The sequence below is a fragment of the Mobula birostris genome, chromosome 2 (assembly GCF_030028105.1).
Source record: "Mobula birostris isolate sMobBir1 chromosome 2, sMobBir1.hap1, whole genome shotgun sequence".
Taxonomy (NCBI): Eukaryota; Metazoa; Chordata; class Chondrichthyes; order Myliobatiformes; family Myliobatidae; genus Mobula; species Mobula birostris.
In genome coordinates, this window is record NC_092371.1 from 70,054,598 (window position 1) to 70,081,560 (window position 26,963).

The window sequence follows — 26,963 nt, forward strand, 5'->3', positions numbered from 1 at the left end:
TGACACTATGTCCTTTTAAAGGCACAGTCTCACTTTCAAGGACTCTACAGCTCACAATTATTTATACATTTATTTATTTTTGTATTTGCACAGTTTGTCTTCTTTTGTACATTGGTTGTTTGTCAGTCTTTGTGCCTGTTTTTTCATTGATTCTATTGTATTTCTTTATTCTATTGTGAATGCCCGCAAGAAAATGAATCTCAGGGTAGTATATGGTGACATATATGTATTTTGATAATAAATTTACTTTGAACTTTCTTTTTGGTTGCTTACGTTCTTGTTATATTAAAGATGCTCCATAACTGGAAGTTATTGGGTGGCCGGTGGTGTCATGGCATCCACACCAGACTTCCAGGTGAGTGGTCCTGGGTTTGAATTGGGCCAGCTCCTTGCACACATTCCGTCCGTGCTAGGTTGAGCATCGAGCTAGCAATTTGGCCTCGTTAAAATCAGACAAACTCTAAAGAAATGACAAGATTGCCGCCCGATGCACCACAAGGTGCAGAGAGGGAAAAGAATAACTGGAAAGTTATCATTGTTCTATTGTTTCCTTTCTCCACTATTTATCTCCCAAAATAGGACAAGTATCCAGTTTAAGCAATGCATTGAGACAGAACAGGAACATTCCTTTCAATCTTCTTCCTTGCTGCTCACATTGGTTCACCTGCTAAAAACTGCTCAAATTAGCAAATCCACCACCGCCCACATATTTATTTTATAGAAAGCGCTCCTGTCAAAACCATTCTACATTTTCTAACTTTTCAGGATGAAAGTCAAGCCAGTGGCTTAACCCCCTTGCTGCTGAATGAAGCTCATTTGAGATTGACAATCGACTGGCTATGCTTCTAACTATAACACACTTGCAAAGCTGGGGCAGACTGCCTCCAAGCTACTGAACTGGAATGGATGTTTCAGCTTTCAAAACCTCTGCACATTTACCACCAAATGAACATCTGCAAAAGGAATTTACTGTAACTTCTTCCGATAAAGTAGAAATACAGAGCCTGACAGAACCACTAAACATTTCCTCATTAGCTGTATTTTCCAACAACATTCTTTTGTTCAGACTATGATCTTGCTCGTAGAATATTAAAAGCCAACATGGGTTTCAACTTTGACCTTAGTGCCTTGAGAGAACACTGTTAAGTAAGACAGAACGTAGATATTGATCAGAGGCTGAAGGTTGAAATCATTTTTCTGGAGTTCGATACAATCTTCCAATTCCATTTTCTTATCCCTCAATTGTTTCAGGAAACGATCTTTTTCATGGGAAAGTGCCTCACTGCAGACAACTCGGTGACAAGAATACTCAGTGTGCTGCAGTTTATTTAAACTCTGGAGTTTTTGTTTTGATTATATTTCTGCAGGAGTGTGACCAGGTCCACATTGATGATGTGTCTTCAGATGACAATGGGCAGGATCTGAGGTGAGCTTGCACAGAAAGTAAATCCCACACGAGCTGCATAATTCTCCAGTGTTTCAGCTGTGCATTAATTAATGGAACTAATGCCACTAACAGCCTTCCTCTCTCCTCCCACACAGCACATATAACTTTGCAACAGATGGTTTCCAAACAGCCGCAGTTGGTGGAAGCCTTTGCATAGGCTCTGGAGTGCACGGGGGTGTAGACTGGATGAGGAAATTGGCATTCCGCTACCGTCGAGTAAAAGAAATGTACAACACTTACAAGAACAATGTTGGGGGCAAGTATCTACAATTTGATGCTGAAGGAAAACTTTCCTGTCAATAGATCATGCCATGCCCAGGCCATGATGTGTCACAGAATGACAACTCCACTGTAAAAGTTTCAGATAAAATCTCTTTGTCTGACAAATCTAATATCCAAGATACAAAATGCTTCTTGTCAGAATCAGAAGCAATCCGGTTTACTTTCACTGACATATGTTGTGAAATTTCTTGTTCTGTGACAGCAGTACGGCGCAAGATATAAAAATTGCTATAGGTTAAAAAAAGTAGATAGTGCAAAAGACAGATAATGAGGTAGTTTTCATAGACCATTGACAGATCTGATGGCAGGGGGAAGAAGCTGTTCTTAAAACATTGAGTCCAAGGCTACCTCCACACTAGACCAGATAATTTTGAAAAAGCCGGTTTCACGTAAAAACGATAGGAGTCCACACCAGGCGTTTTTCAAAATATCTCCGTCCACATTAGAATGGATATTTGGGCAAATCTCCTCCCACTGGGCATGCGCAGGACACACAGAAAACAAGCAAAGAAGAAACGGTATACTTGGTGCACGTTTGTCCAGTTACAGAGTAGAAAAGCTTAAAAGGAATTGCTCTTGGCTCTCGCGCAGGAGGGCTTAAAACTAAAAAAAATACAAATACTGGAGCGTATGGAGGCAACCGACAGGGAGCTCATGGACAGTATGACCCGGCTGGTGACGAACATTGAAAAACTGACTATCTCTGTTGCATTAATAAAGCACCTTGTTAAATGTATAAAACATGTCTGCGTCAGTGTTATCTTGTATTTCCATACCATGTTACATTAAGGTGTTACACATCTATTATCAGAGAAGTTCTTGCATAAATAGGTAAACCACCTTCATACAGGCAAGGACAGAGAACAGGGCAACAAAGTGAGTATATTTATTTATTCAGTACACTATGGGTCAAAGTATTTGGTGAGAACATTTCTAACTCTTCTGGCTTCAGGCTCGTTGCCGTCTGTTCTGAAATTGTTAGGTAGTGCGTTCAAGGAAACAGTGAAATGCCGCGCTGCCGCCATCTGTTCCGGCACGTCATGACGGTGGTTTTAAAAAGCTCTGTTTACACCATCCACACTGCAATGGATATTAGGTGTTTTCAGATTTATTCACTCTGGAGACCGTTTCTGAAAATCTCTGTTTTCGGGGGATGAAAACGCCATTATAATGTGGACGGAGGGTTAAAACGAAGAGAAAAAGCTTCAGTTATGGATTTATCCGGTCTAGTGTGGACACAGACAAAGTCTTCAGGCTCCTGAACATCCTACCTTTGTCAGCCTCAATGAAGAAATTGCTCTCAAAAGCAAAGAGCAGAATACAGAAAAAAGCAAACTCCACAGGATATGATAGAGGACCAGATCATGGTTAATTAAGTCAATAAATCATCCATTATATTGGAGGAGTTTAGTAAATACAGTAACTCGGCACCATGGAAATATCCTGCATTATTTTTACTGGTGAATTTGTATCTGGCCTCACATGAAGGATGGCCAAATACTTGACAGTTATACTTTGCATATTGTTTTCCTGGCTAATCTTGGCTACAGAACTATGCAGCAGCAATGTGCATTAAGACTTGGTTCTGCGTCACTGCACAGGTTTAATCGGGACGCCCAAGAGAGAAGGGTGGCTGCAGCTGAGGGCAGACATGGAGGCTCTGACTGACCTGTGGCTGACACACGCACTGAAAGCACTCAGTCTAATTAACTCTAGGTAAGCCACATGTGGTTTTCTGGCCCTTTCTCATCCAGCTGTGTTGACAAGTTTGGGAAGGGGAATGGGTGAAAGACATACTGGAGAGGGTGCAGAGGAGATTCACCAGGATATTGCCTGGACTGGAAAGCTTTCATCATGATGGGACTGACTCAGAAGAGGATGCTAATGTCCATAAACAGTATTGTTTGTCAATAGCATGTAAAAGTGTATCAATGAGATGTTATGTTTCGGCTGTAAAAGCCATTAATGAGACTACAATTGGAACGTCACATTCGGTTTTGGTCACCTTGCTCCAGGAAAAATGCTATAAAGCTGTAGAGAGTGCAGAGGATGTTACTGAGTGACTGAGTTATGGATAGAGGATGGGACTTTTTTATTACAGCATGGGAAAATGAGTGGTGATTTTATAAAGGCTCATAAGATCATGAGGGGCATAGATAAGGTTAATGGACAATCTTTTTTTCCAGGGTAGAAGAGCTAGAGGGCATGGCTGTAAAGTGAGAAGGGAAAAATTGAACAGGAACTGGAGAGACATTTTCACACAGTATCTGGAATGAATGGGTGGCAGAGTAGAGATATGTCTCCACCAAAGGAGGTGTAAGGCATTCCTTCCCTCCACTAGCCTGCAGGTCAGCCTTGGGTAAGGTGCAGCACCTGCTTAACCCCGTCGATCAGGGTCATCTGAAGCCATGGGACCAGGTGGTGAATGGTTGTATGAGCAGCTGGTGCATATCACAAGTCCAGGTTATGCAACCACTGATGCCAGGCATTCTCTAGAGAGTATTGAAAATAGCTGGGGTCACCCATCGTGCAAAAACACTGCCCAGAAGAAGGCAATGGCAAACCACTTCTGTAGGAAAATTTGCCAAGAACAATCATGGTCACTGATAGACCATGATTGCGCACATCATACGAGACAGCACAGAATGATGATGATGCTGTGGAATGAAATGCCAGAAGAAATGGCTGAACAGATACTTTAAAAACATTTAAAACATTCAGGTGAGGAGATTCCTAGGATTTTCAGAAGGATTTGTATTCTCACTGGCAACAGACGAGTCTCAGTGGACCAGAAAGTAGCAAATGTTGTGCTATTATTCAATAAGGGAATTAGAATTAATCCAGGTAATTATGGGCCAGTGAGGCTGTTGTTGGTGGTAGGGATTCTACTGGAGAGGATACTGAGGCATAGGATTTATGCACATTTGGAAAGGCATGGCCTGCTTAAGGGCAGCCAGCATAGTTTTATACAGGATTGATTATGTCTTACAAACTTGATGGAGTTTTTTGAGGAGGAGGCAAAATTGCTTGATGAGGATAAGACCATGGATGTTACCTATGTGCAAGGCATTTGACGAGGTCCCTCAGTGTTATTTTACTAAGAAGGTAAGGATGCATGGGATCCAAGGTGAATTGCTTCTCTGGAATTGGAACTGGCCTGACAATAGAAGACAGAGGGAAAGGGTAAAAAGCCATTATGCTGGCTGGTGGTCGGGACCAGTGTTGTTTCACAAGAATCAATGCTGGGAACTCTGTTGTTTGGGATATATATCAATGATGGATGGATGGATTAGCAAGCCTGCAGATGACACCAACTAACGTAGAACTGTGAACAGTGTAAAGGACTGTCGAAGAAAACAGAGGGATAAAGATTGGTTATGGATATGGGCAGAGAAGTGGTAGATAGAGTTTAGTATGGGCAACTGGGATGCACTTTAGGAGGTCAAATGAAAGGAGGAATTATACAGTTAATAGGGGCCCCCTAGTACCACTGAGGTAAAAAGGGATCTTTGGGGCTAGATTCATAGTTCACTGAATGTGGCTACATCGGTAGATAAGGTGGTAAAGTAGGCATTTTGGACTCCTTCCATCATTGGTACGGGTGTTGAGTCATACTGCAGCTGTATAAAACTTTAGTTGAGCAACATACACAAAATACTGGAGGAACTCAGCGGGCCAGGCAGCATCTATGGAAAAGAGTACAGTCGACATTTCGGGCCAAGACCCTTCATCAAGACTGACAAAGCGTCTCTTGATGAAGGGTCTCGGCCCGAAATGTCTTCTGTACTCTTTTCCATAGATGCTGCTTGGCCTGCTGAGTTCCTCCAGCATTTTGTGTGTGTTGCCTGGATTTCCAACATCTACAGATTTTCTCGTTTGTGATAAAACTTTAATCAGACCACACGAAGTATTGTGTGCAATTCCCTTCACCCCATTTTAGGAAGGGTGTGCTGAAAAGATGTAGAAGAAATTTACCAGAAAGCTGCCTGGATTAGAGGGTAAAGAACAGGTTGAATAAACTTGGGTTGCTCTCAGAACAATGGAGGCTGAGGGGAGAGCTGACTGAGGGTTTTTGTTTAAATTATGAGAGGCATAGATAGGGTAGATAGTCGAAGCCTGTTTCCCATGGTAGAAATGTCGAACATCAGAGCACATGCTTTCAATATTGGGGTGGGGGGGTGTTTAAAGGTGATGTGAGGGGCAACTTTTTTTATGCAGAGTGTGATAGGTGCCTGGAATGTGTTACCAGGAATAGTGGGGGAATCAGGCAGTTTGGAAGAGATTAAGAGGCTTTTAGATAGAAGGAAATGGAGGGATATGGATGATAAACAGGGAGAACATTTACTGTCAATCAGCATCAAGATCAGCACAACATTGTGGGATGAATGGCCTGTCTGGTGCCGTGTCATTCTATGTTCTAAAGTATATGGATAGGAAAGGTTTAGAGAGATATGGGCCAAATGGGTGTAGCTTAAGTGGGAATCTTGGGTGGCATGGACCACGTGGACTGAAGGACCCATTTCTGTGCTGTATTTCTCTATGACTGTGGTCGCTCCTACAGTAAAATGGCCTGCCAGAATTCTCTGTAAAGAATCAAAGTTCAAGTTCAAAATAAATTTATTATCAAAATACAGCACATGTATGTTACCTATCGAATATTGAAAGACAGAGATACAGTGGACATGTAGAGGATGTCACCTGTGATGGGGAGGTCTAGGACCAGAGGGCACAGCTTCAGAATAGAAGGATGTCCCTTTAGAACAGAAGTGAGGAGGAATTTCTTCAGCCTGTGGGTGGTGAATCTGTGGAATTCGTTGCCACTGACAGCTGTGGAGGCCAAGTCATTGGGTATATTAAAAGCGAAGGTTGAAAGGTTCTTAATTAGTAAGGTGTCAAAGGTTATGGGTAGAAGACAAGAGAATCAAGTTGAGAGGGAGAATAAGTCAGTCATGATGGAATGATGGCGCAGACTCAAAAGGCCAACTGGCATAATTCTGCTTCTCTGTCTTATGGTCGACTCTCTTGAGATTCATTTTTTGCAGGCATTTGCAGGAATAAAAGAATGAGAATGTAGCACAACTGGCAATTTGAACAATGCTCAAGAGAGACCAGATCTCTTGTTTTCTCAGAGAATAGTTATAAAAATTATTTGCTTTCAAGATGATAGGCGAATTGTTTTGGTATGATAAAGTGTTACTTAATGAAACCCTGAGGCATTGTGTAGCTCTGCTCTAAAAATATTTTGAGTCAATTGATTTATTTTGCAGATCAAATTGTGTGAATATTCTAGTTACAACAACACAACTGATACCTGCCCTTTCAAAGGTATTATTGTACGGACTGGGTACGGTCTTCCCTATAGAAAATATCTACAGCGCTACCAAAACAGGTAAGCACATTGGAATGTTAACGACTCTTAAAAACCTATTTTTATTCTAAATTATACGTAATAATTGGCTTGTGTGAAAATAATGCCCAGACAAAGGCAGAGCCTGAATTCAGCAAACACTAAATTTGCTCATTGTTGACTTTAGAATCCCTGTGAATGACACTAATAGATAAGTAGACGAAATGCAAACAATTAAGGCAAGCTACTTTGAATTGAATGTAGATGATTAGCCAACGTATTTGGCCCAAGAACAAGAAAGTGTCAGTGCAGCTTGGTTGCTCTGTGATAAAGCCTAATGCCATTGTGAAAATTCTCACCTTAGCTGTGGAAAGAACATGAAAAAACATCTTCACTCAGTTCGGAGGAACATCACTGTGGTTGTCTAATGCACACAGAATGCTGGAGGGTCTCGACAGATCAGTCAGCATTTAGGGAAGGGACCAAACAGTCAACATTTTGGACTGAGACTCTTCATCAGGATTGGAAAGGAAGGAGACGGTAGCCAAAATAAGCAGGGGAGGGGAAGGAGAATAAGCTGGCTGGTGATAGGTGAGACCAGATGAGGGGGAAGGTGAGTGGGTGGAGAGGGGGAGGGGGAAGTTAGAAGCTAGGAGGGGATGGGTGGAAGAGGTAAAGGGCTGAAGAGGAAGGAATTTAATGGGAGAGAACAGTGGACCATGGAATATAGGGAAAGAGGTGGAGAACCAGAGGGAAGTGATGGGTAGAGGTCATGAGGGTGGGGAGGAGAAGAGAAGGTACAAATTTAGAGGTGTACAAGATGATAACAGGCATAGATTGAGTAGATATCCAGAGACTTTTTTCCAGGGGAAAAATAGCTAATACAAGCGGGCATCTTTTTAAAGGTTATTGAAGTAAAGTATGGGGGGATGTCAAAAGTAGTGTTTTATACATAGAGTGATGGGTGCATGGAACATGCTGCCAGGGGTAATGGTAGAAGCAGGTAATGCTATAAGACATAAGAGCAGAATTATGCTATTCGGCCCATTGAGTCTACTCCACCATTCCATCATGGCTGATTTATTATCCCTCTCAACCCATTTTCCTGACTTCTTCCCATAAACTTTGATGTCCTTACAAATCAAGAAGCTACCAATGTCTACTGTAAATATACCCAGTGACTTCGCCTCCACAGCTATCAGTGGCAATGAATTCAAGAGATTCACTACCTCTGACTGAAGAAATTCTTCCTCAACTCTGTTATAAATGGACATCCTTTTATTCTGCGGCTGTGCCCTCTTGTCCTAGACTCCCCCACCATAGGAAACATTCTTTCCAGATCCACTGTATCTAGGTATTTCGGTATTCGATAGGTTTTAATGAGATTGCCTCCCTCCCTCCACCCCACTTCGTTCTTCTATACTCCTGCGAGTACAGGCCCAGAGTCAACAAACACTCTTCCTGTGTTAGCCCTTTCATTTCCATAGTCATGTTCGTGAACCTTCTCTGGACCCTCTCCAATGCCAGCATATCTTTTCTTAGACAAGGGGCCCAAAGCTGCTCACAGTGCTCCAAGTATAGTCTACCAGTGCATTATAAAGCCTTAGCATTATGTCCTTGCTGTTATATTCTTGTGCTGTCAACATGAATGCGAACATTGCACTTGCCACCCAATCAACTTGCAACTTAGGAAATCCTGCTCAAGGACTCCCAAGTCTATTTGCAACTCCTTTTTCTGAATTTTCTCCCTGTTTTGCAAATAATCTACACATTTATTCCTTCTACCAAAATACATGATCATACACTTACCAACATTACATTTCATCGGCCACTTCTTTGCACTCTCTCCTAATCTGTCTGAGTCTTTCTGCAGACTCCCTACTTTCTCAACGCTACCTGCTCTTCCACCTATCTTCGTATTGTCCTTAAACTTGGCCACAAAGCCATCGATTCCATCATCTAAATCATCGACATACATATAACGTGAAAAGAAGCAGTCCCAACACCAACCCTACAGAACACTAGATACATTAAGGATATTTACAAAACTCTTAGATAGGAACATGGATAATAGAAAAATGGAGGACTATGTATGAGGAAAGGGTTAGATTGATATCAGGATAGGTATAAAGGTCGGCACAACACTGTGGGCCAAATTGCCTTTTACTGTGCTGTAATGTTCTATGTTCTACGTAAGGGGTAGGAGGATAACCAAAACGGGGAGTGGAAAAAGAGAGAAGGAGTAGGGTGACGGGGTGTGGGATGGAAGACAGGGGGGAGTAAAACTTTGGCTGTTTATTCCCCTCCATAAGTGCAGCCTGAACTGAGTTCATTCAGCATTCTGAATGTGTTGCTCAGGATTCCCGGCATCTGCAGAATCTCTTGTGTCTATAATGTTGTTTGTTTTTAGGGAAGGAAAGCTGTTTTGAAAGAATAGTTCAAAGATTTGGAAGGAAGGCAGTCTACATTGTGGTGGGGGATGGTGTTGAAGAAGAACAAGCAGCAAAAAAGGTACGTCTGTAATGTTGAACCGTATCACTTTCTAAATAGAATAAATTATTAGTGATCAATTATTAATTAGAATAAATCTGTTAGTTATCAGTTATTAATTATTACCTCAAGGATTTGAGAGTGCATTCATAATTAGAATCAGATTTATTATCACACTTTGATTACATGATTTTTTGTGGCAGTAGTAAGGTGCAAAAACATAAAATTATTATAAATTACTAAGTTAAACAAATAGTGGAATAAAGAGGAATAGTGAGGTAGTGTTCATGGATTGATGGCCCATTCAGAAATCTGATGTCAGAGGGGAAGGAGCTGTTTCTGAATCACTGAGTGTGTGTCTTCAGGCTCCTGTACCTACTCCCCAATGGTAGTAATGAGAAGAGGGCATGACTCAGATGATGAGAGTCCTTACTGATGGATGCAAACTTATTGCTTCTTGAAGATGTCCTCGATGATGGAGAGTGGCTGGCTGAGTCTATAAAACTCTGCAGCTTCTTGCAGAAATGCAGTTCCCCATATTCCTAATGGTCTCTATGCATTTTCTATCGAACACCTACTCACCCTAAACTGGGAAATAATCAATCCAATCCTGGTGGTTTCAGTTCTGCTTTGGGGAAGATTATTATTTACAGGCTTCTGGAGAATTAAATGCAAGATAACTTTAGCCCCTTCCTTCCTGTTCAATTACATTTTCAGACAGCTATTTAATTTGGTGTTTGACAATTTCTTCCACAAATGACAGGAATGTTGATTAAATTCTATCACTATTGTAGGACTCCAGCAGCAGGTGCAAAAATAAACAGGTCACATAAGATACCAGCGGTAGAAAGTATTGGATATGGGAATTACTGATTAATAAATGGGCCTCCCAAGGCCCACCATGAAAATACAGGATTATGGGAACCTGTCTGCTCCTCTTCTCAAGACTTTCAAGCATCCAGACTTGTCTTGTCTACCAGCCACTAAACACCCCGCAAATGATCTCTGATCCTGACACATACTCTGAGCCTTGAAGTCGAGACCAATCAGAGGCTTTTATAGACACACTGCTGGCACTGAACCCATTTTAGGGTTGCATTACAGTACTCATCTAGTACCTGTCATGCTTCCATCACTGGCCTTTCTTCAAGCTTCAGGTCAGCTCACTGATCCTTGCTGATGGCCCCCATATATCTTTTCAGCAGACTTGGCATTGTTCTGGGCTCGGAGATTTGGTTTCCCAAAAAGATAAAATGAAATGTTTACACTCCTTCAGGCTCATGGCATCCAAAAATCTTAATGCTATTTCTATTATTTTCATGAACTCTATTGTTGTAGGATGGACATGCAGCCTCATTGTATAACATGTATACTACATTCAAAATAGTATTGTACACGTTCTTGTGGTATTGTTGTATTGGTTTTGCAAACTTATTATACAGCGCCAGACTTGAATCTAATTTTTGTGCACGCATAGATATGGTATATCTGTACAAATGTATTATACCTCAAATTATTCATGTTAATTGATACAAAACCAGGTTTTCTTCTGACATAATTCAAACTCAATGAAAATCTGAATTGACCATTTTCCATACTAATATTGCAACATCCAAATTTGGGAAGTGGGGTGTTATGGTGGCGTGGTGGTTGGCACGTGACCCGGGTTCAATTTCCGCCGCTGCCTGTGAGGAGCTTTCTCTCCACAACAGAGTGGGTTTCCTCCGGGTGCTCCAGTTTCCGCCCACAACCCAAAGACGTACAGGTTGGTAGGTTAATTGGTCATTGTAAATTGTCCCGTGATTAGGCTAGGATTAAATCAGGGGTTTGCTGGAAGGTGCGGCTGAAAGGGCCGGGAGGGCCTATTCACTGCTGTATTCCAATAAATTAAAAAATAGATAGATAGGTAGATAGAAATAGATAAATACATAAATAGATTAATTTAGCACTCTATTATGCAACAATTTCCATTGCCTGCCATGTGCTATATCAACTATGACAAATAATGAACGTCCTACCAAATGTACAGCACTATCCCAGCAACCAAATCAATGTACAAATTGATGTGACCCGAAACATCAAAGCAAACCCATTTCCATGCACCCCTCCCACCACCACCTGAAGCAACTGAGCAAACAAAGTCTTTGCCAGAATATTTAACTCTAATAAGCTTCAATGAATGTTTGAAGAAAAGGTCTGAAGTGGCCTCTTACTGATGTGCACCGGTGTGAATGCTCTGTTTGTGTAGCGAAGGCATTGCGTGAAGAGCAGCCAGCATGCCTGTCTATAGGTTGATTGATGAGAACTGCTTACTCAGCGATACACCTGAGTTATGTATAATAGCATGAAGAGACTTTCGCTTCAAATAACTGTAGTTAAGATGCTATCTTGGATTCCCACTTTAACAGGCCCTGGTAATTTTTATTTGGAAAAAGTAAAGGAATAGTGCCTTAAAAATGACAAAACATAAAACTTTTACAGAAGAATCAAAAGCTGCATATTAACGTTGTGCTTTGGATAACCAAAGTGCTTCTTCACTTGGTTCATTTTGGGCTACCTTAAGGGAAAAAAGGAGAAGGGCAAAGATTACTCCATCAATGAAGGCCAAGCTGAGAAGCAACTTGCCAGACCCACTCAGGCTTCAGTATTAGAATTAATTATTACTAAGTAATTGGCCATTACACCGCTGAAATTTAGAGCAATAATGAAGGTCCTCTATCTCTGTCTGTTAGAAACACAGAACATAGAAACATAGAAAACCTACTCCACAATACAGGCCCTTTGGCCCACAAAGTTGTGCCGAACATGTACCTACCCAATAGTCTCTTAAAAGACCCTATTGTATCCACCTCCACCACCGTCACCGGCAGCCCATTCCACGCACTCACCACTCTCTGTGTAAAAAACTTACCCCTGAAATCTTCTCTGTTCCCCAGCACCTTAACCCTATGCCCTCTCGTGGCAACCATTTCAGCCCTGGGAAAAAGCCTCTGACCATCCACACGATCGATGCCTCTCATCATCTTATACGCCTCTATTAGGTCACCTCTCATCCTCCGTCGCTCCAAGGAGAAAAGGCCAAGTTCACTCAACCTGTTTTCATAAGGCATGTTCCCCAATCCAGCAACATCCTCGTAAATCTCCTCTGCACCCTTTCTATGGTTTCCACATCCTTCTATGTTCTTGGCCACATAGAAGAAATCTTCACTGCTGTTTCCGTAACAACTTTATTTTGACCCTGAGCTGAACACCTGAAACTGGATGACCAGTGGACCAGTCTTGGTCTGGCCTCTACCCTTTGACCTGGGTGACTCTGCCAAGAGCCAAAACATAAAGTCCTGATCCTAGCCAATGTAGCCCTCTGGGTCGTTGAGGCATTCAGGCCTCAAAGTCCGACAATAAGGTTGTAGTCCTCTTGGAGGTCAGTAACAGAAACATCCCATCATATGATCATAATCCATCTGTGCATGAATAGTACAGATTAAATCTTATGCAGTTTGTTTCCCTTATCGGGTTGCACTAATCATAAATGCAAGCACTTTCTAAAAAAAAATAATTGGGGACAAATTTGTCTTTGGTTCCCAAGGATAAAAAGGTATGAGGAGCATTTGATGGCCCTGGACCAGTACTTGCTGGAGTTTAGAAGAACGAAGGATGATCTCATTGAAATCCATTGAATATTGAAAGGCCTAGATAGAGTGGATGTGGAGAGGATATTTTTAAAAGTTGGAAGTCTAGGACCAGAGGGCACACCCTTAGAACATAAGAATGTCCCTTTAGAACAGAGCTGAGGAGGAATTTTTTTTAGACAAAGAGTATTGATCCTGTGAAATTCATTGCCACAGGTGGCTATGGTGGCAAAGTTATTGAGTATATTTAAAGTAGAAGTTGATAGGCTCTTGATTAGACAGGGCATCATAGGTTACAGAGAGAAGGCAGGAAAATTGGTTCAGAGGAATGATAAATCAGCCATGATGGAATGGTGAAGCAGACTTGATGAATTGAATGGCCTAATTCTACTCCAATGCCTTTAGTCTTATGGAATGACCTTGCATTGGTTAAAAGCTTACTTTTCTGTTGCATGAATTAAGATGACAGTTTAAACTAGTCTGAGGTTATATTGAGTTAGCATTTTTGTCTTCCTGGAGGAAGCAGTAAACTGTGTTATCTGTTGCATGTTCAGTCTCACTTTACAGTGTTTGTTAACTCACATGCTGGTTTTGGGCATGCTAGATAAATGAGTATTTCCACTAAATCAGCAATACTCACCAAGTAGTTTGAACAGTCAGTTTTAGATATTTATCTCAACTTTTTGGTTGGGTTGATGCCAGCACAAACAGAAACTGCTTCAACACTAAAGAACAACAATACACCATTCGTACCCAGCGTGGATCCTCACAGTATCCCAGTGAAGAATGAAGTTAAGATGAGAAACCTCAGGCCTATTCTCCTGCCTAGTGTGATTCTATGTCATAAATAGATCACAGACTTACCTTCATATTAATATTGTTCATCTTATTTTTTTTATTTATTGGGATACAATAGGACCTTCTGACCCTTCACACCCAGCAATCCCTGGATTTAATCCTAGTCTAATCACAGAACCAATAAACAATGACCAATTAACCTACCAACCAAACAGTGAGAGGAATCCCACACAGTCACTGGGAGAACGTATATGCAGCGGTGGGATTTGAACCCAGGTCACTGATACTGTAAAGCATTGTGCTCACCACTATGCTACCGTGCCACCCTATGACCTAAGGCACAAGTGTTATCAAGATTGTAAAGCAGTTATCAAAATCAATGTTGAATTTATTGTTGTATGCAGATTTGCAATGAAAAACGTGCAGCAACATCACAGGCAAAAACCATCATATAAGCACATGAGAAACAAAAATTAAACATAAAGCTTTACAAGAAAGAATACAATTAGAACAAAAAAGTCAATTTCAGTGCTGAGTGACCAAAATCAGAGTGTTCATAGTCGTAAAGTGTTGTTAAATCAATGATTAGGGTTTTGCAAGTTTGTTCAAGAACTGAATGGTTGAAGGGAAGAAGCTGTTCTTGAACCTGTTGGTGTGAGACTTCATTATGGATGTGCAAAATAATTTCAGTGTCAGTGCTCAAACTCTTAGCATAATCTTTGGTCCCCATTGCTTTTAGCTTGCCACAGGAGTTTCCAAATTCACTACCTGTTGACATTAAGTCTTCTCAAGGGAATAAACTGCTCAGGGCAGTTGATCGGTTGTAATTTTGAAACACACCTATCATTATTGATTGCATTACAGGCAGAAATATTTCACTAAAATAATAATGGATTTGCATACATTCCCTACCACTCGACAAAGTCTTTGGCTGCCTTCCACAATGCCTCTAACTTGAGAGGTTGTGCAGCTGGTCTGGAGAGCCCACGACTATTGAGTAGCATTGTTTTCTTGGGTGCCACATGATTCCATTTCAATGAGAAAAACAACAGAAGCTGGAAAGTTGAGAATTTACTGTGTTGATTGCAAAGTCCCCTATTTTCATCCTGGGTCCTCATTGTGTCTATTGTGCCAATGCAGGGAGCTGCCAATCAAATATAGCAGCATTCCATGACATGGTTGCTCAGCTGGATGCCATTTTTGTGATTTTCATTCCACAGGTCCCTCGTGCAGAAGATTCACCTGCCAGTCTGTTTCATCAGTACAATAAATTTCACGATATATACCACACTTGGAGTATTGTGTTCATTTCTGGTCACCTCCTGTAGGAAGGATGGATTAGAGAACATGTCATAGGTTCAGCAAACTAGGGTTTTTCTCTTTGGAGTGAAGGAGGATGAGAGGCAACTTGAAAGAGGCCTATAAGATGATAAGAGGTTTAGAGAATATTTCCCAGGGTAAAATATGGCTAAAACCAGGGGCATAATTTTAAGGTAATTGGAGAAGAGTATAGGGGGAGATGTCAGAGGTAAGTTTTTTGAACAGAGAGTGGTGAGTGCATGGAGCACCCTGCCAAAAGTCATGGTAGAGGCAGATGGATTAGAGGCATTTATGAAACTCTTGAATAGGCACATGGATGATAGAGAAATTGAGGGCTATATAGGAGGGGAGGGTTAGATTGATCTTAGCGGAAGTTAAAACGTCAAAACAATATCATGAGCAGAAGGGCCTGTATGCACTGCAGTATTCTGTGTTCAAATTCAGTGATAATAAACTTGATTCTGATTCTGATCTGGGCCCAGTGCAATGCTGAGAAGACACAGCAGGCAGATCTTCTTTTAATGAGTCACCCTCACCCAGATTCCCCTCAAATCTCACTCTGTTGGTAATTTCTCCTCCATCTCCTCCAAGCACTTGACATCCACTTGTCACTCACCAATCTGCTGACCAATCTCAAACCTCCCAGACTCATCCCCAGCTACCATTCTGTCCCATAACTATCAAAGCCACCCAAATATTGAGTTTCCAAGCTATCCCTGACTATGAGTGACATGTCCCAGTGTTTGACCATCTCCCACCCCCAACCAAGTGCCACTTTCCCAACCACAGCACACCCACGCTATCACCTTGATGATGACTAAAATCTTCTTCAAGTCCAATCCACCCAGTTCCAAGTGTCCCCCTTCTCCTTGGATGACCTGGTTTCTCTCCTGGAGTCTTTGATGGAGAGTGTACGGCAGCTAGATCCTCCACCCGCTAACCCACCATTACAAGCTGGAGCCAAAGCATCAATGGGTTGAGCTTCTTTCCCCCTTCCTTTCCAGTCCTGATGAAGGGTCTCAGCCCATTTCTTTCCATAGATGCTGCCTGACCTGCTGAGCTCCTTCAGCATCTTGTTTGTGTTGATCTGGATTTCCAGCATCTGCAGAATCTCTTGTGTTTATAACTGGGCATATATGTGTTGCAATGTTTGTTCTGAATTAAATCGTCTGACTGGTCACCATGTTGCAGATTGAAGCCTGACACCATTCCTTTAAGCAAACTCTCCTGTGCTTCTTACAGAACAACATGCCTTTCTGGAGGATCTCGTGCCACGCAGACCTCGAGGCCCTACGACATGCGCTTGAACTTGAGTACTTGTAGCAGAGGACAGACTGCACCCTCACTCCTTGACTGTGGCGCCGATCCAGCTATGAGATGTGTGGATTATGCAGCTGATGTTTGCTTTGTCTTAACCCTCAAAGAAGGAAAATGAAAATGGCTTCCGAGTTATGAATGAGATCTGACCTTCAAAAAAAAACTTAATTCATTTTAAACGTCTGCACCACTATCTTCATTACGGAAATGCGCCTTTATTGAAAAGACACAAATCTGATATGATGTTAACTACAATGTCAACTGAACCCTTCTTTGTCATTGAGACTTTGCTTTGGACATCATGGGGGAAACAGTGACTTGTTGTTATCAACAGCGTGGTACAATCACTGTTTTTTTAATGGTTCTTGCTATTTATGAACTCCTGCTTTTTCCCCAATATGAACTGTGCCCTCTGCAAGCACACTTGCCCCTCCCAGTGGAAGATAAGTTCTTATTTAAAAAAAACCCCTGCTATTGCTAAGACAATCAAAAGACAAATAATCCTTTTTTGTGTAAATTTGTAATCTTACGATATTTCTCTCTCTCTCTTTCACTGATACTGCTCAATTGTTTTCAATAGTAACTGCAAATAGCAACCTGTGAGTGATTTTATTAAAGCTAGGTGTTCTGTGGACTGTGCATGTGTCTACACTCTACTTTATACCACCACCTTGTTGATCAATCTGTGCAGTTAGTACTTTTGTGACAGCCAATCTTGTGGTTAAATGGCATTGAATAAACAAGGATTTGAAATTTTTCAAGGGCTTTTTGAAACTAGTCCATGCAGCCGGATTGTATGACAGTTCTCAGAGAGAAACAGACGCACCCTATGTCCAATAACAGGAGAGGGATCACTCCTCATAATTGCCAAGTACATCCTCATACCAACTGTATAAGGGCATGGAAAAATCAAGGTTAATTACACTGGCTTTCAGCTAGGTATGCCAAGGACTCCTGGTTGTACATTTTTTTAACTTATTTTTTTGAGGTATAGCAGAGTGACAGGCCCTTACCTAGTTATACCTATGAGGCCATGCTGTCTTATTGTGACCAATTAATGTGGGAGGAACCAGAAGCAGCCAGAGGAAACCTTGGGGTCACAGGAAGAACATATAAATTCCTTACAGTTGCTAAACCTCTCCGCATCTAGTGGTGCATCAGGTGGCAAGCTTGCTATTTCTTTAGCGTTTGTCTGTTTTTTACAAGGCCAAGTTGCTAGCTCAACGCTCAGCCCAGCACTGATGGCGAGTGTGCAAGGAGCCGGCCAGATTCGAACCCGCGACCACTCGTCTGGAAGCCTGATGCTGATGTCACTACGCCACCGGCTGGTGTCAGACAGCTGTGGAACTGAACCCATGTTGCTAGCACTGTAGGGTGTTGCACTAACTGTGACTGTGCTGCTCCCTGATATTCCAAGATAAAGTTAGCAAACTATCAGTTAAATGCAAGTCACAGCTAGTATCAGACAAAAGTTATCCCTTAGTTGTTCTGGGTGCTATAATGCTCAGAGTTTAATACATGCAGTTTGTATCATTGGCCAACTGCTGGCAATGGGACACAGTAATATGGACAAGAAATGACAGCAGTCCACCCTGAAAGTCACATGGAACAATGATTATAGAGTTGTTAACAAATTATCTCAATTAATCGGAAAATCATTACCCAGTCTAGTACTCAGAACCCTATATTGAAGTAGCCACAGCCCATTGGTGTTCAAGCACTTTGTGAGACGATTAAACTTCAAATATGCTTCTTCCACTAATGCCAATGAACATCTAACCGTTAGTCTCCATAATGTAAATATTTTCAATCTTTCGATCAGTAGGATCCTCAGATGAAGCTTAACTTGAGAATGGTAAAGTGTTACAACATTCTTAAACACATACAATATTAATATGGTCAGGTACATCACATGAGGCCAAGATCCAACAAGGGTGCCCTCCCTTTCACTATGCCCCTCTCTATTCTTAGGGAGCCTTCCGAAATCCCTAAACTGCTTCAAAGTCTGTAATTTTATTTGTCTATCACTGGAAGCCTTGTCTCCAGTTTCCATGGTCCAAGCTCCCTCAATTTCATCATCTTGTCTTACTTGAAGGTACTGCTGAAAACCTTCTCCTGCTTCTAAGATAGCAGTCATCTACCCTAATGTCTCTTTAAGTGCAGTATATTGAATTTTAACAACTCTCATGTGAAGCAGATTGGGACTTGTACCCTAATAATGATCTGGTGATTATGTTCGTTATTGCTCTTGTCTTAATTACTGGGCAACACGATTTCTATAAAATCTGCCACTGTTGGTAATTGTAGGGAATGAACGACTTGCTGGATTCTGTTCAAAAACTCATTCATTACATGTTATCCCTCCTTTTCACTGTGGCAGGTCTCAAGTTTTAAACTAAATATGGATTTTAAATAGAATATCATTATTCATGCAGATTGTTGAGGGTCTGAGGATTAACTTAAACTGTTGAATTTGTTTTAGATAATGTTTTGAAAGAATTAAATTCAAGGTGAAAACTGTACAAATGTTTATAGTTGCAAAATTGGTCAAGACAAATATTAAAACATATTCATAAAGTAAGATCCTGAATTTTACTCAACAGGTCAGGCAGCATCTGTGGAGAAAGAATCTATACCTTTCTCTGCTGTCTGACCTACTGAATACTTCCAGCAGCTGCTTCTTTATGAAGAACGAAAGTAATCTGTCTCAAGGCGGCATAGTTTTAAGGTGCTTAGAAATAGGTACTGAAGAGATATTGGGGAAGTTTCTCACACAGGGAGTGGTGGGTGTATGGAATGCACTGCCAGCAACAGTGGTGGAAGCAGATACAACAGGGTCATTTAAAGGCCTCTTAAATAGGTACATGGAGCTTAGTAAAATAGAGGGCTATGTGCTAGGGAAATTCTAGGCAGTTTCTAGAGTAGGTTACATGGTTGGCACAACATTGTGGGCCAAAGGGCCTGTAATGTGCTGTAGATTTCTATGTTCTATGTTCTAAGGTCTCTGGCATGAAAAACTAACAGATGAGAGTATAACTCTCATCACACAGCTGATTCACACAGATACGTATCTCCCAACAGATGACTAGATGATATCAAGACCCCTGCAACTACGAAACCTGTAACCGTTGACACTTTTTAATCTCTCCGGTATACTTTCCTTCAACAATTCAACACATATGCTGGCAAAACTGTGGCAGTGTAGCATAGATTCTCTCTGGCAATTCTCAAACACCTTAATTTTCGACACTAATTTAATCTACATTAGGGACTCCCAACATATTTTATGCCATGGACCAATACCATTAAGCAAGGGGGTCCATGAACCTCGGTTGGAAACTCCTGATCTACATTAACACGTAAGAGAGAAACAGGAGACTAATTATTCTTCTAATAGTCAAATTCAAGGGCAAATCACAGGAGAAGTGAAAGGAAAACTGTTAAACCAAGTCTTCAACTTCTCTTTAAGGCTAAATCTACAGAAAAGTATAAAATGCATTTAAAATGTGACAAAATAGTTCCATCAGACTGTACTACAACTTTCTACTTCAAGTGTGCTTTTCCAAAGTTAAATTCACACCTCTGCTGCATTGAATATTATTTAAGTTCTCTTCCAGAAATTCAATGACAAAATCTCTGAGAGAGTAATTTCTGACTAAAGATGAAGCTCATGGAATTGAAGTCAAATTTCTGGCTTGGCAGTGTAACAGGAAACACTGAGTGTGGGGACAATGGACAAGTATCCTGATTGACAGGTTGTGATTAATGGGACCACACTGGGATCTGGGTTGGGTCTCAGTATATTTATAATTTGCCTCGATAATGGGATAGCAGCACACACATCCAACATTGCCGATGAACAAAAAATGGGCAGCATTGTGGATAATTTAAATGGAAGCTTTACATTACAAAATGTAGCAAAAAGACTTCAGCTAAAGGGAATGAGATCATTCACTTTACACCTAAAATGCATATAAAATACTTTCTAAATAGTGAAAATCTAGAAGCAGTGGTGGTCTGAGCAGATGTAGGGGCGCATGTACAAATAACATTAAAGCATCAGAGAAGAAAATGGAAAATGGTGATGAAATATTAATTGGGATTCAAGATGAGTGAATTGCCACAGCTAAACAAACTCATTAGGTCACACCTAGAGCACTGCAAGTAGTTCAGGGTACCTCACCTTAGCAGGTTTCTAATGCCCTAAAAGGGAAAGTTCAAAATAAATTTATCAAAATAAATATATCAAAGTACATACTGTACATTTTACCATACACAACCCTAATTTATTTGTAGGCATACTTAATAAATCCAATAACCATAACAATGAAAGACCACGCCAACAGTGCAGACAACCAGCGTGCAAAAGCCAACAAACTGCAAATACAAAAAAAAAGGAAAAAAAGAATAAATTAGCAATAAGTATCAAAAACATGAGATGAAGAGTCCTTAAAAGTGAGTCCATATGTTGTGGGATCATTCAGTGATGAAGCAAGTGAAGTTATCCTCTCTGGTTCAAGAGCCTGATGGTTGAGGGGCAATAACTGTTCCTGAACCATGTGGTGTGAGTCCTGAGACTCTTGTACCTTGTCCTGATGCATTAGTGAGATGAGGATATGACTTGGGTGGTAGGGGTCTCTAAAGATGGATGCTACTCTCTACCACACATCTATGGAAGTTATAGATGTCATGCCAAATCTTCATAAACTCCTAATAAAGTAGAGGCGCTGCCATGCTTTCTTCGTTATTGCACATGTGCTGGGCCCAGGACATATCCTCTGAAATAGTAACACTGAGAAGTTTAAAGTTGCTGATCCTCTCCAACTCTGATCCCACGGGTGAGGACTTGCTCGTGAACCTTCAGTTTCCTCTTTCTGAAGTCAATAATCATCTCCTTGGTCTTGCTGACATTGAGTAAGAGGTTGTTGTTGTGGCACCACCCAGGCAGTTTTTCATTTTTCATCCTATCATGCTGATTCATCATCACCCTTGCTTCAACCAACAACAGTGTTGTTATCAGCAAACTTGACTATGGCATTGGAACTGCACAGCCTCACAATCAGAAGCGTAAAGCAAGTAGAGCAGGGGGCTATGCACACATCCTTGTGGTGCACCTGTGCTGATGGAGATCGTGGTGAAGGTGTTGTTGCCAATCCGGACAGACTGGGATTTGCAAGTGAGGAAATTGATGATCCAAGTGTACAAGGAGGTATTGAAGCTTATTGATTAGGTTTGAGGGAGTGATAATATTGAATATGTACTGAGCTGTAGTCAATAAAGAGCATCCTGATTGTGCACCTTTGCTGTCCAGATGTTCCAGGGTTGAGTGAGGAGCCAATGAAATATCATCTGCTGAGGACCTGTACAAGTCGTTTCTCAGGCAGGAGTTGATATATTTCATCACCAACTTCTCAAAACACTTCATCAATGTGGGCATAAGTGCTACTGGATGATAGTCATGAGGCAGGCTACCAGGTTCTTCTTAGGCACTAGTATAATCGAAGCCTACTTAAAGCAGCTGGGTACCTCAGACTGCTAAAGCAAGAGGTTAAACATCTCAGTGAACACTCCCATCAGTTGATTAGCAAGTCTTTAGTACTTGGCCAGATACCCAATCTGGGCTGGATGCTTTCCATGGGTTCACCCTTCTGAAGGATGCTCTCATATCAGCCTCAGAGACTGAAATCACAGGATCATTGGCGGCTGTGAGAGTTCATGATGGTTCTTCCATGTTTCGACGGTCAAAGCGAGCATAGAAGGCATTGCGCTCATCTGGAAACAAAGGCCTGTTGTCACCTATGTTGAGCATCCTCCATTGATTCAAGAATTACCACTTCAACCATAAGATAACTTAAAGAAATCGTACCTGAACTTCTTGTAACTTTCTTGGTCACTAGACTTGAATGCCTCTGATCTGGCCTTCAATAGATTTTGGATCTCATGGTTCATCCAGGGCTGCTGGATGGGGAAGACTGAATGATTTTGTGGTGACAAACTCATCTATGGCCATTCTTAGAAAGCAGCAAAAACCTAACAGATGATACACAGACTGCAACAGTCCAGTTGAGAGGAGAAATAACAATAACAAGGGTTCTGTTCTCTGGAACTTAGAAGATTAAGAGATGATTTGATCAAATGTTTCAAGATAATAAGGATTATTATTTATTTTCACCTGTTTAGTTTCACCTATCACTTGCCAGCTTGTGCTCTTCCCCACCACCCCCTCCTTATTCTGGCTCCTTTCCCAGTCTTTTCCAGTCCTGTTGAAGGTTTTCAGTCCAAAATGTTGATTGTATTTTTCCTCTCCATAGATGCTGCCTGACCTGCTGAGTTCCTCCAGTATTTCGTGTGTTACTCTGGATTTCCAGCATCTGCAGAATTTCTTGCGTTTGTAATAATTTCTTTTGCTTGGGGTGTGTCCAGTTGCCGAATAAATCCAAAAATAAAAGCCAAGCTTTTCATATGTAACTTAAGGAAATGAATCCACATGCAAAAGATGACAGAAACTTGGAACACCCTTCCATAAATAGCAATTGACATTGGTTTAATTTGAAATTCAGTTGTTGGATTTTTATTAATCTCACTTATTATGCCATAAATGGAGCTAATAGGCCAGGTGTATCAAGTTAGAACAATGATTATCGTAACTTCACTGAAGCTTGAGAAGCTAAAATTTCAGTCTTCCCACGTGCTGTAATTTCTACAGAATTTTGCTTGGATAATGATTTGGCAGTTTCCTTTCAGTACCAAAACTTTTTGCATGATTGTATATTTACTATTCATATGATTAAAACTATTATTTGATGTATTGTATCAGTGCAGTTTTTTTGTGGGGAGTAGTAATGTTGGCTAAGGTAAACGAGTTTTGCTACCTCACCAACATACACTCAGTGGCCACTTTTTTAGCAATGTCTTTTACCTAATAAAGTGTCCACTGAGTGTACGTTCATAATCTTCTGCTGCTGTAGTCCTTCTACTTCAAGGTTCAATGCTCTTCTACACACCACTGTTGCAATCCATGGTTATTTGAGGTAGTCATCTTCCCGTTGGACTTAACCAGTCTCCCCATTCTTTTCTGACCTCTCTCATTAAGGAGGCACCTTCACCCACAGAGCTGCTGCTCACTGGATTTTTTGTTTGTTTGTTTTCCGCACCATTCGCTGTAATGAGACTTGTGTGTGAAAATCCCAGGAGATCAGCCGTTTCTGAGACACTCAAACCAACACACCATTAGTCATGCCACAGTCAAAGTCACTTAGATCACATTTCTTCCCGTTTCTGATGGTTGTCCTGAACACTAACTGAGCTTCTTGCCCATGTCAGCAGGCCTTTGAGCATTAAGTTGCTGGCACATGATTGGCTGATTAGATATTTGCATTAATGAGCAGGTGTACAGGTGTACAGGTGTACCTAGTAAAGTGGCCACCAAGTGAATGTCATTCTCTGATTTCAAGGATACTTCACGTACAAGCTACTGTTCATAATCATTCCTTTGGAGACAGCTGATACAATTCCACCATCACATATGCATTTTTTTTTGCTTTTCTAAATTCTTTCATTAATGGTATTTCAGAGTCACGGCAAGGCCACATTTATTGCACATTTCCAGTTTCCTTTGGAATTGAATGGCTTGCTTGACCATTCTGGAGGGTAGCTTGGGGTAAACAACATAGAGTCATAAAGCAATACAGCATAGAAACAGGCCCTTTGGCCACTGGATGCACACCAGCCATCAACCACCTACATTGCACTAATCTCATATTATCTCCATTCTTTCTATTCTGTTCAACCCCCCCTCATACTCCACAACTCACCGACACACTAGGGGCAATTTACAGTGGCCAATTAACCTGCTAACCTGCACATCACCATCCCGCCAGAGGCAGTATTGGGCGCCACGGTAGCATTGCGGTTTGCTATTCCTCTCCGTGCCTTGTGGCGTATCGGGCAGCAACCTTGCCATTTCGTCAGCATTTTCTCTGTGTTTTACGAGACTGAGGTTGTTAGCTCGAAGCTCAACACAGATAGAAAGTGAGCAAGGAGTGGCTGGATTCAAACCCAGGATCATTTGCCTTGAAGTCCCTTGTTAATGCCACTACACCACCAGTCGGCTTACAATGCTGTTTCAGGCTGAGAGCTTTCAACAGGACTGGAAAAGGAGGCAGAAGAAGCCAGAATAAGGTGGGGGGTGGTGGGAGGAGGGAGGTGTTGGTGGGAAGAGCACAAACTGGCAAGTAATAGGTGAAACCAAAGAGGCAAAAAGAAATAATTATCCTTTATATCTTGAAATACTACAGCTTGGGAACTCTGGAGTTCAGAATTCAATTCCAGCACCATTCTGTAAAGAGTCTCTGTACGTCCTCCCCATAAAATGCATACATTTTCCCGAGATGCTCCTGTTTCCTCCCACAGTCCAAAGACATACCGGGTAGGTTAATTGGTGGTTATAAATTGTCCCTTGATTAATCGGCTTTGTTGGGGTTTGCTGGGGTGTCATGGCTTGAAGGGCCAGAAGGACCTATTCTGCACTGTACCGCTAAAATAAAGTAACAATTACAATTTGTGGGCATGCTATTTTGGCATCGATATGTGTGTGCCGACACTTGCGAGCTGCCCTCAGCACAGCCTTGGGTGTGTTGCTTGCTAATACAAATGACACATTTCACCATACATTTCGATGTACATGTGAAAAATAAACTAGAATCTTGAATTCTGATCTTTGGGGCATGACATCAAAGCAGAGTATTCAGATGTTGTGCAAACTTCACAAAGAGCACAGCTGAGGTCAGGATTGAATCCATTCCCTGGTGCTGTGAGGTAGCAGTTCTACAAGTCGTGCCCCTGCGCTGCCTGTGGAGCTGAGTCTGAAGTCTTGCTTAAACTAGGATGGGCAGTGAAAGTGAATTGACACCCTCTGAAAAGGCACGAATGCACTGGATATGTATTTACAATTAAGTGGTAATTTCTGGCTTCCCCTCCCTTCCTTTCCAGTCTCGACCTGAAACATTAACTGTTTATTCCTCTCTATAGATGCTGCCTGATCTGCTGAGTTCCTCCGGCATTTTGCTTGTGTAATTCTGGATTTCCTGCAACTGCAGAATCTGTTGCGTTTAGGGTTTTCTTTGCCACCTTTACTGATAATTGTTTTCTTATTTCCAGAATACAGTGGCATGCAGAAGTTAGGGCACCCCGGTCAAAATTTCTGTTATTGTGAATAGCTAAGCGAGTAAAAGATGAACTGATTTCCAAAAGGCGTAAAGTTAAAGATGACACATTTCTTTAATATTTTAAGCAAGAAAACTTTTTATTTCCATCTTTTACAGTCTCAAAATAACAAAAAAGGAAAAGGGCCCGAAGCACATGTTTGGGCACCCTGCATGACAGTATTTAGTAACACTCCCTTTGGCATGTATCACAGCTTGTAAACACTTTTTGTAGCCAGCTAAGAGTCTTTCAATTCTCGTTTGGGGGATTTTTGCCCATTCTTCCTTGCAAAAGGTTTCTAGTTCTGTGAGATTCTTGGATCATCTTGCATGCACTGCTCTTTTGAGGTCTATCCACAGATTCACGATGATGTTTAGGTCAGGGGATTGTGAGGGCCATGGCAAAACCTTCAGCTTGCACCTCTTGAGGTAGTCCATTGTGGATTTTGAGGTGTGTTTAGGATCATTACCCTGTTGTACAAACTTAGAAGCCTTCCTCTTTTCATCTTCGGCTTTTTTACAGATGATGTGATGTTTGCTTCCAGAATTTGCTGGTATTTAATTGAATACATTCTTCCCTCTACCAGAAGCATGTTCCTCGTGCCACTGGCTGCAACACAAACCAAAAGCATGATCGATCCACCCCCGTGCTTAACTGTCAGAGAGGTGTTCTTTTCATGAAATTCTGCACCCTTTTTCTCCAAACATACCTTTGCTCATTGGGGGCCAAAAATTTCTATTTTAACCTCATCAGTCCACAGGACTTGTTTCCAAAATGCATCAGGCTTGTTTAGATGTTCCTTTGAACCTTCTGAATAGAACGTTTTGGCCACAATGAGCAAAAGTATGATTGGAGAAAAAAAGGGTTCAGAATTTCATGAAATGAACCCCTGTCCGACTGTTAAGCACAGGGGTGGATTGATCATGCTTTGGGCTTGTGTTGTAGCCAGTGGCTCGGGGAACATTTACTGGTAGAGGGAGAATGAATTCAATTAAATACCAGCAAATTCTGGAAGCAAACATCACACCATCTGTAAAAAAGCCGAAGATGAAAAGAGGATGGCTTCTACAACAGGATAATGAACCTAAACACACCTCAAAATCCACAATGGACTACCTCAAGAGGCACA

At 41.4% G+C, this 26,963-nt stretch overlaps 1 protein-coding gene across 4 annotated transcripts in view; it reads left to right on the forward strand.

Annotated features, from left to right (window-relative positions):
* The window catches only part of LOC140187362 (protein phosphatase EYA1-like), a 282,288-nt gene extending 265,019 nt beyond the window's left edge, over positions 1-17,269 (forward strand). For all 4 annotated transcript variants that reach the window (XM_072242619.1, XM_072242648.1, XM_072242639.1 and 1 more), the window contains exons 12-17: positions 1,368-1,426; positions 1,543-1,703; positions 3,331-3,445; positions 6,997-7,118; positions 9,487-9,587; positions 16,556-17,269. In XM_072242619.1, the coding sequence (XP_072098720.1) occupies positions 1,368-1,426; positions 1,543-1,703; positions 3,331-3,445; positions 6,997-7,118; positions 9,487-9,587; positions 16,556-16,636 (639 nt within the window). In that variant the 3' untranslated portion in view covers positions 16,637-17,269. The remainder of the gene's footprint in view (positions 1-1,367; positions 1,427-1,542; positions 1,704-3,330; positions 3,446-6,996; positions 7,119-9,486; positions 9,588-16,555) is intronic.
* Positions 17,270-26,963: the final 9,694 nt, after the last annotated feature.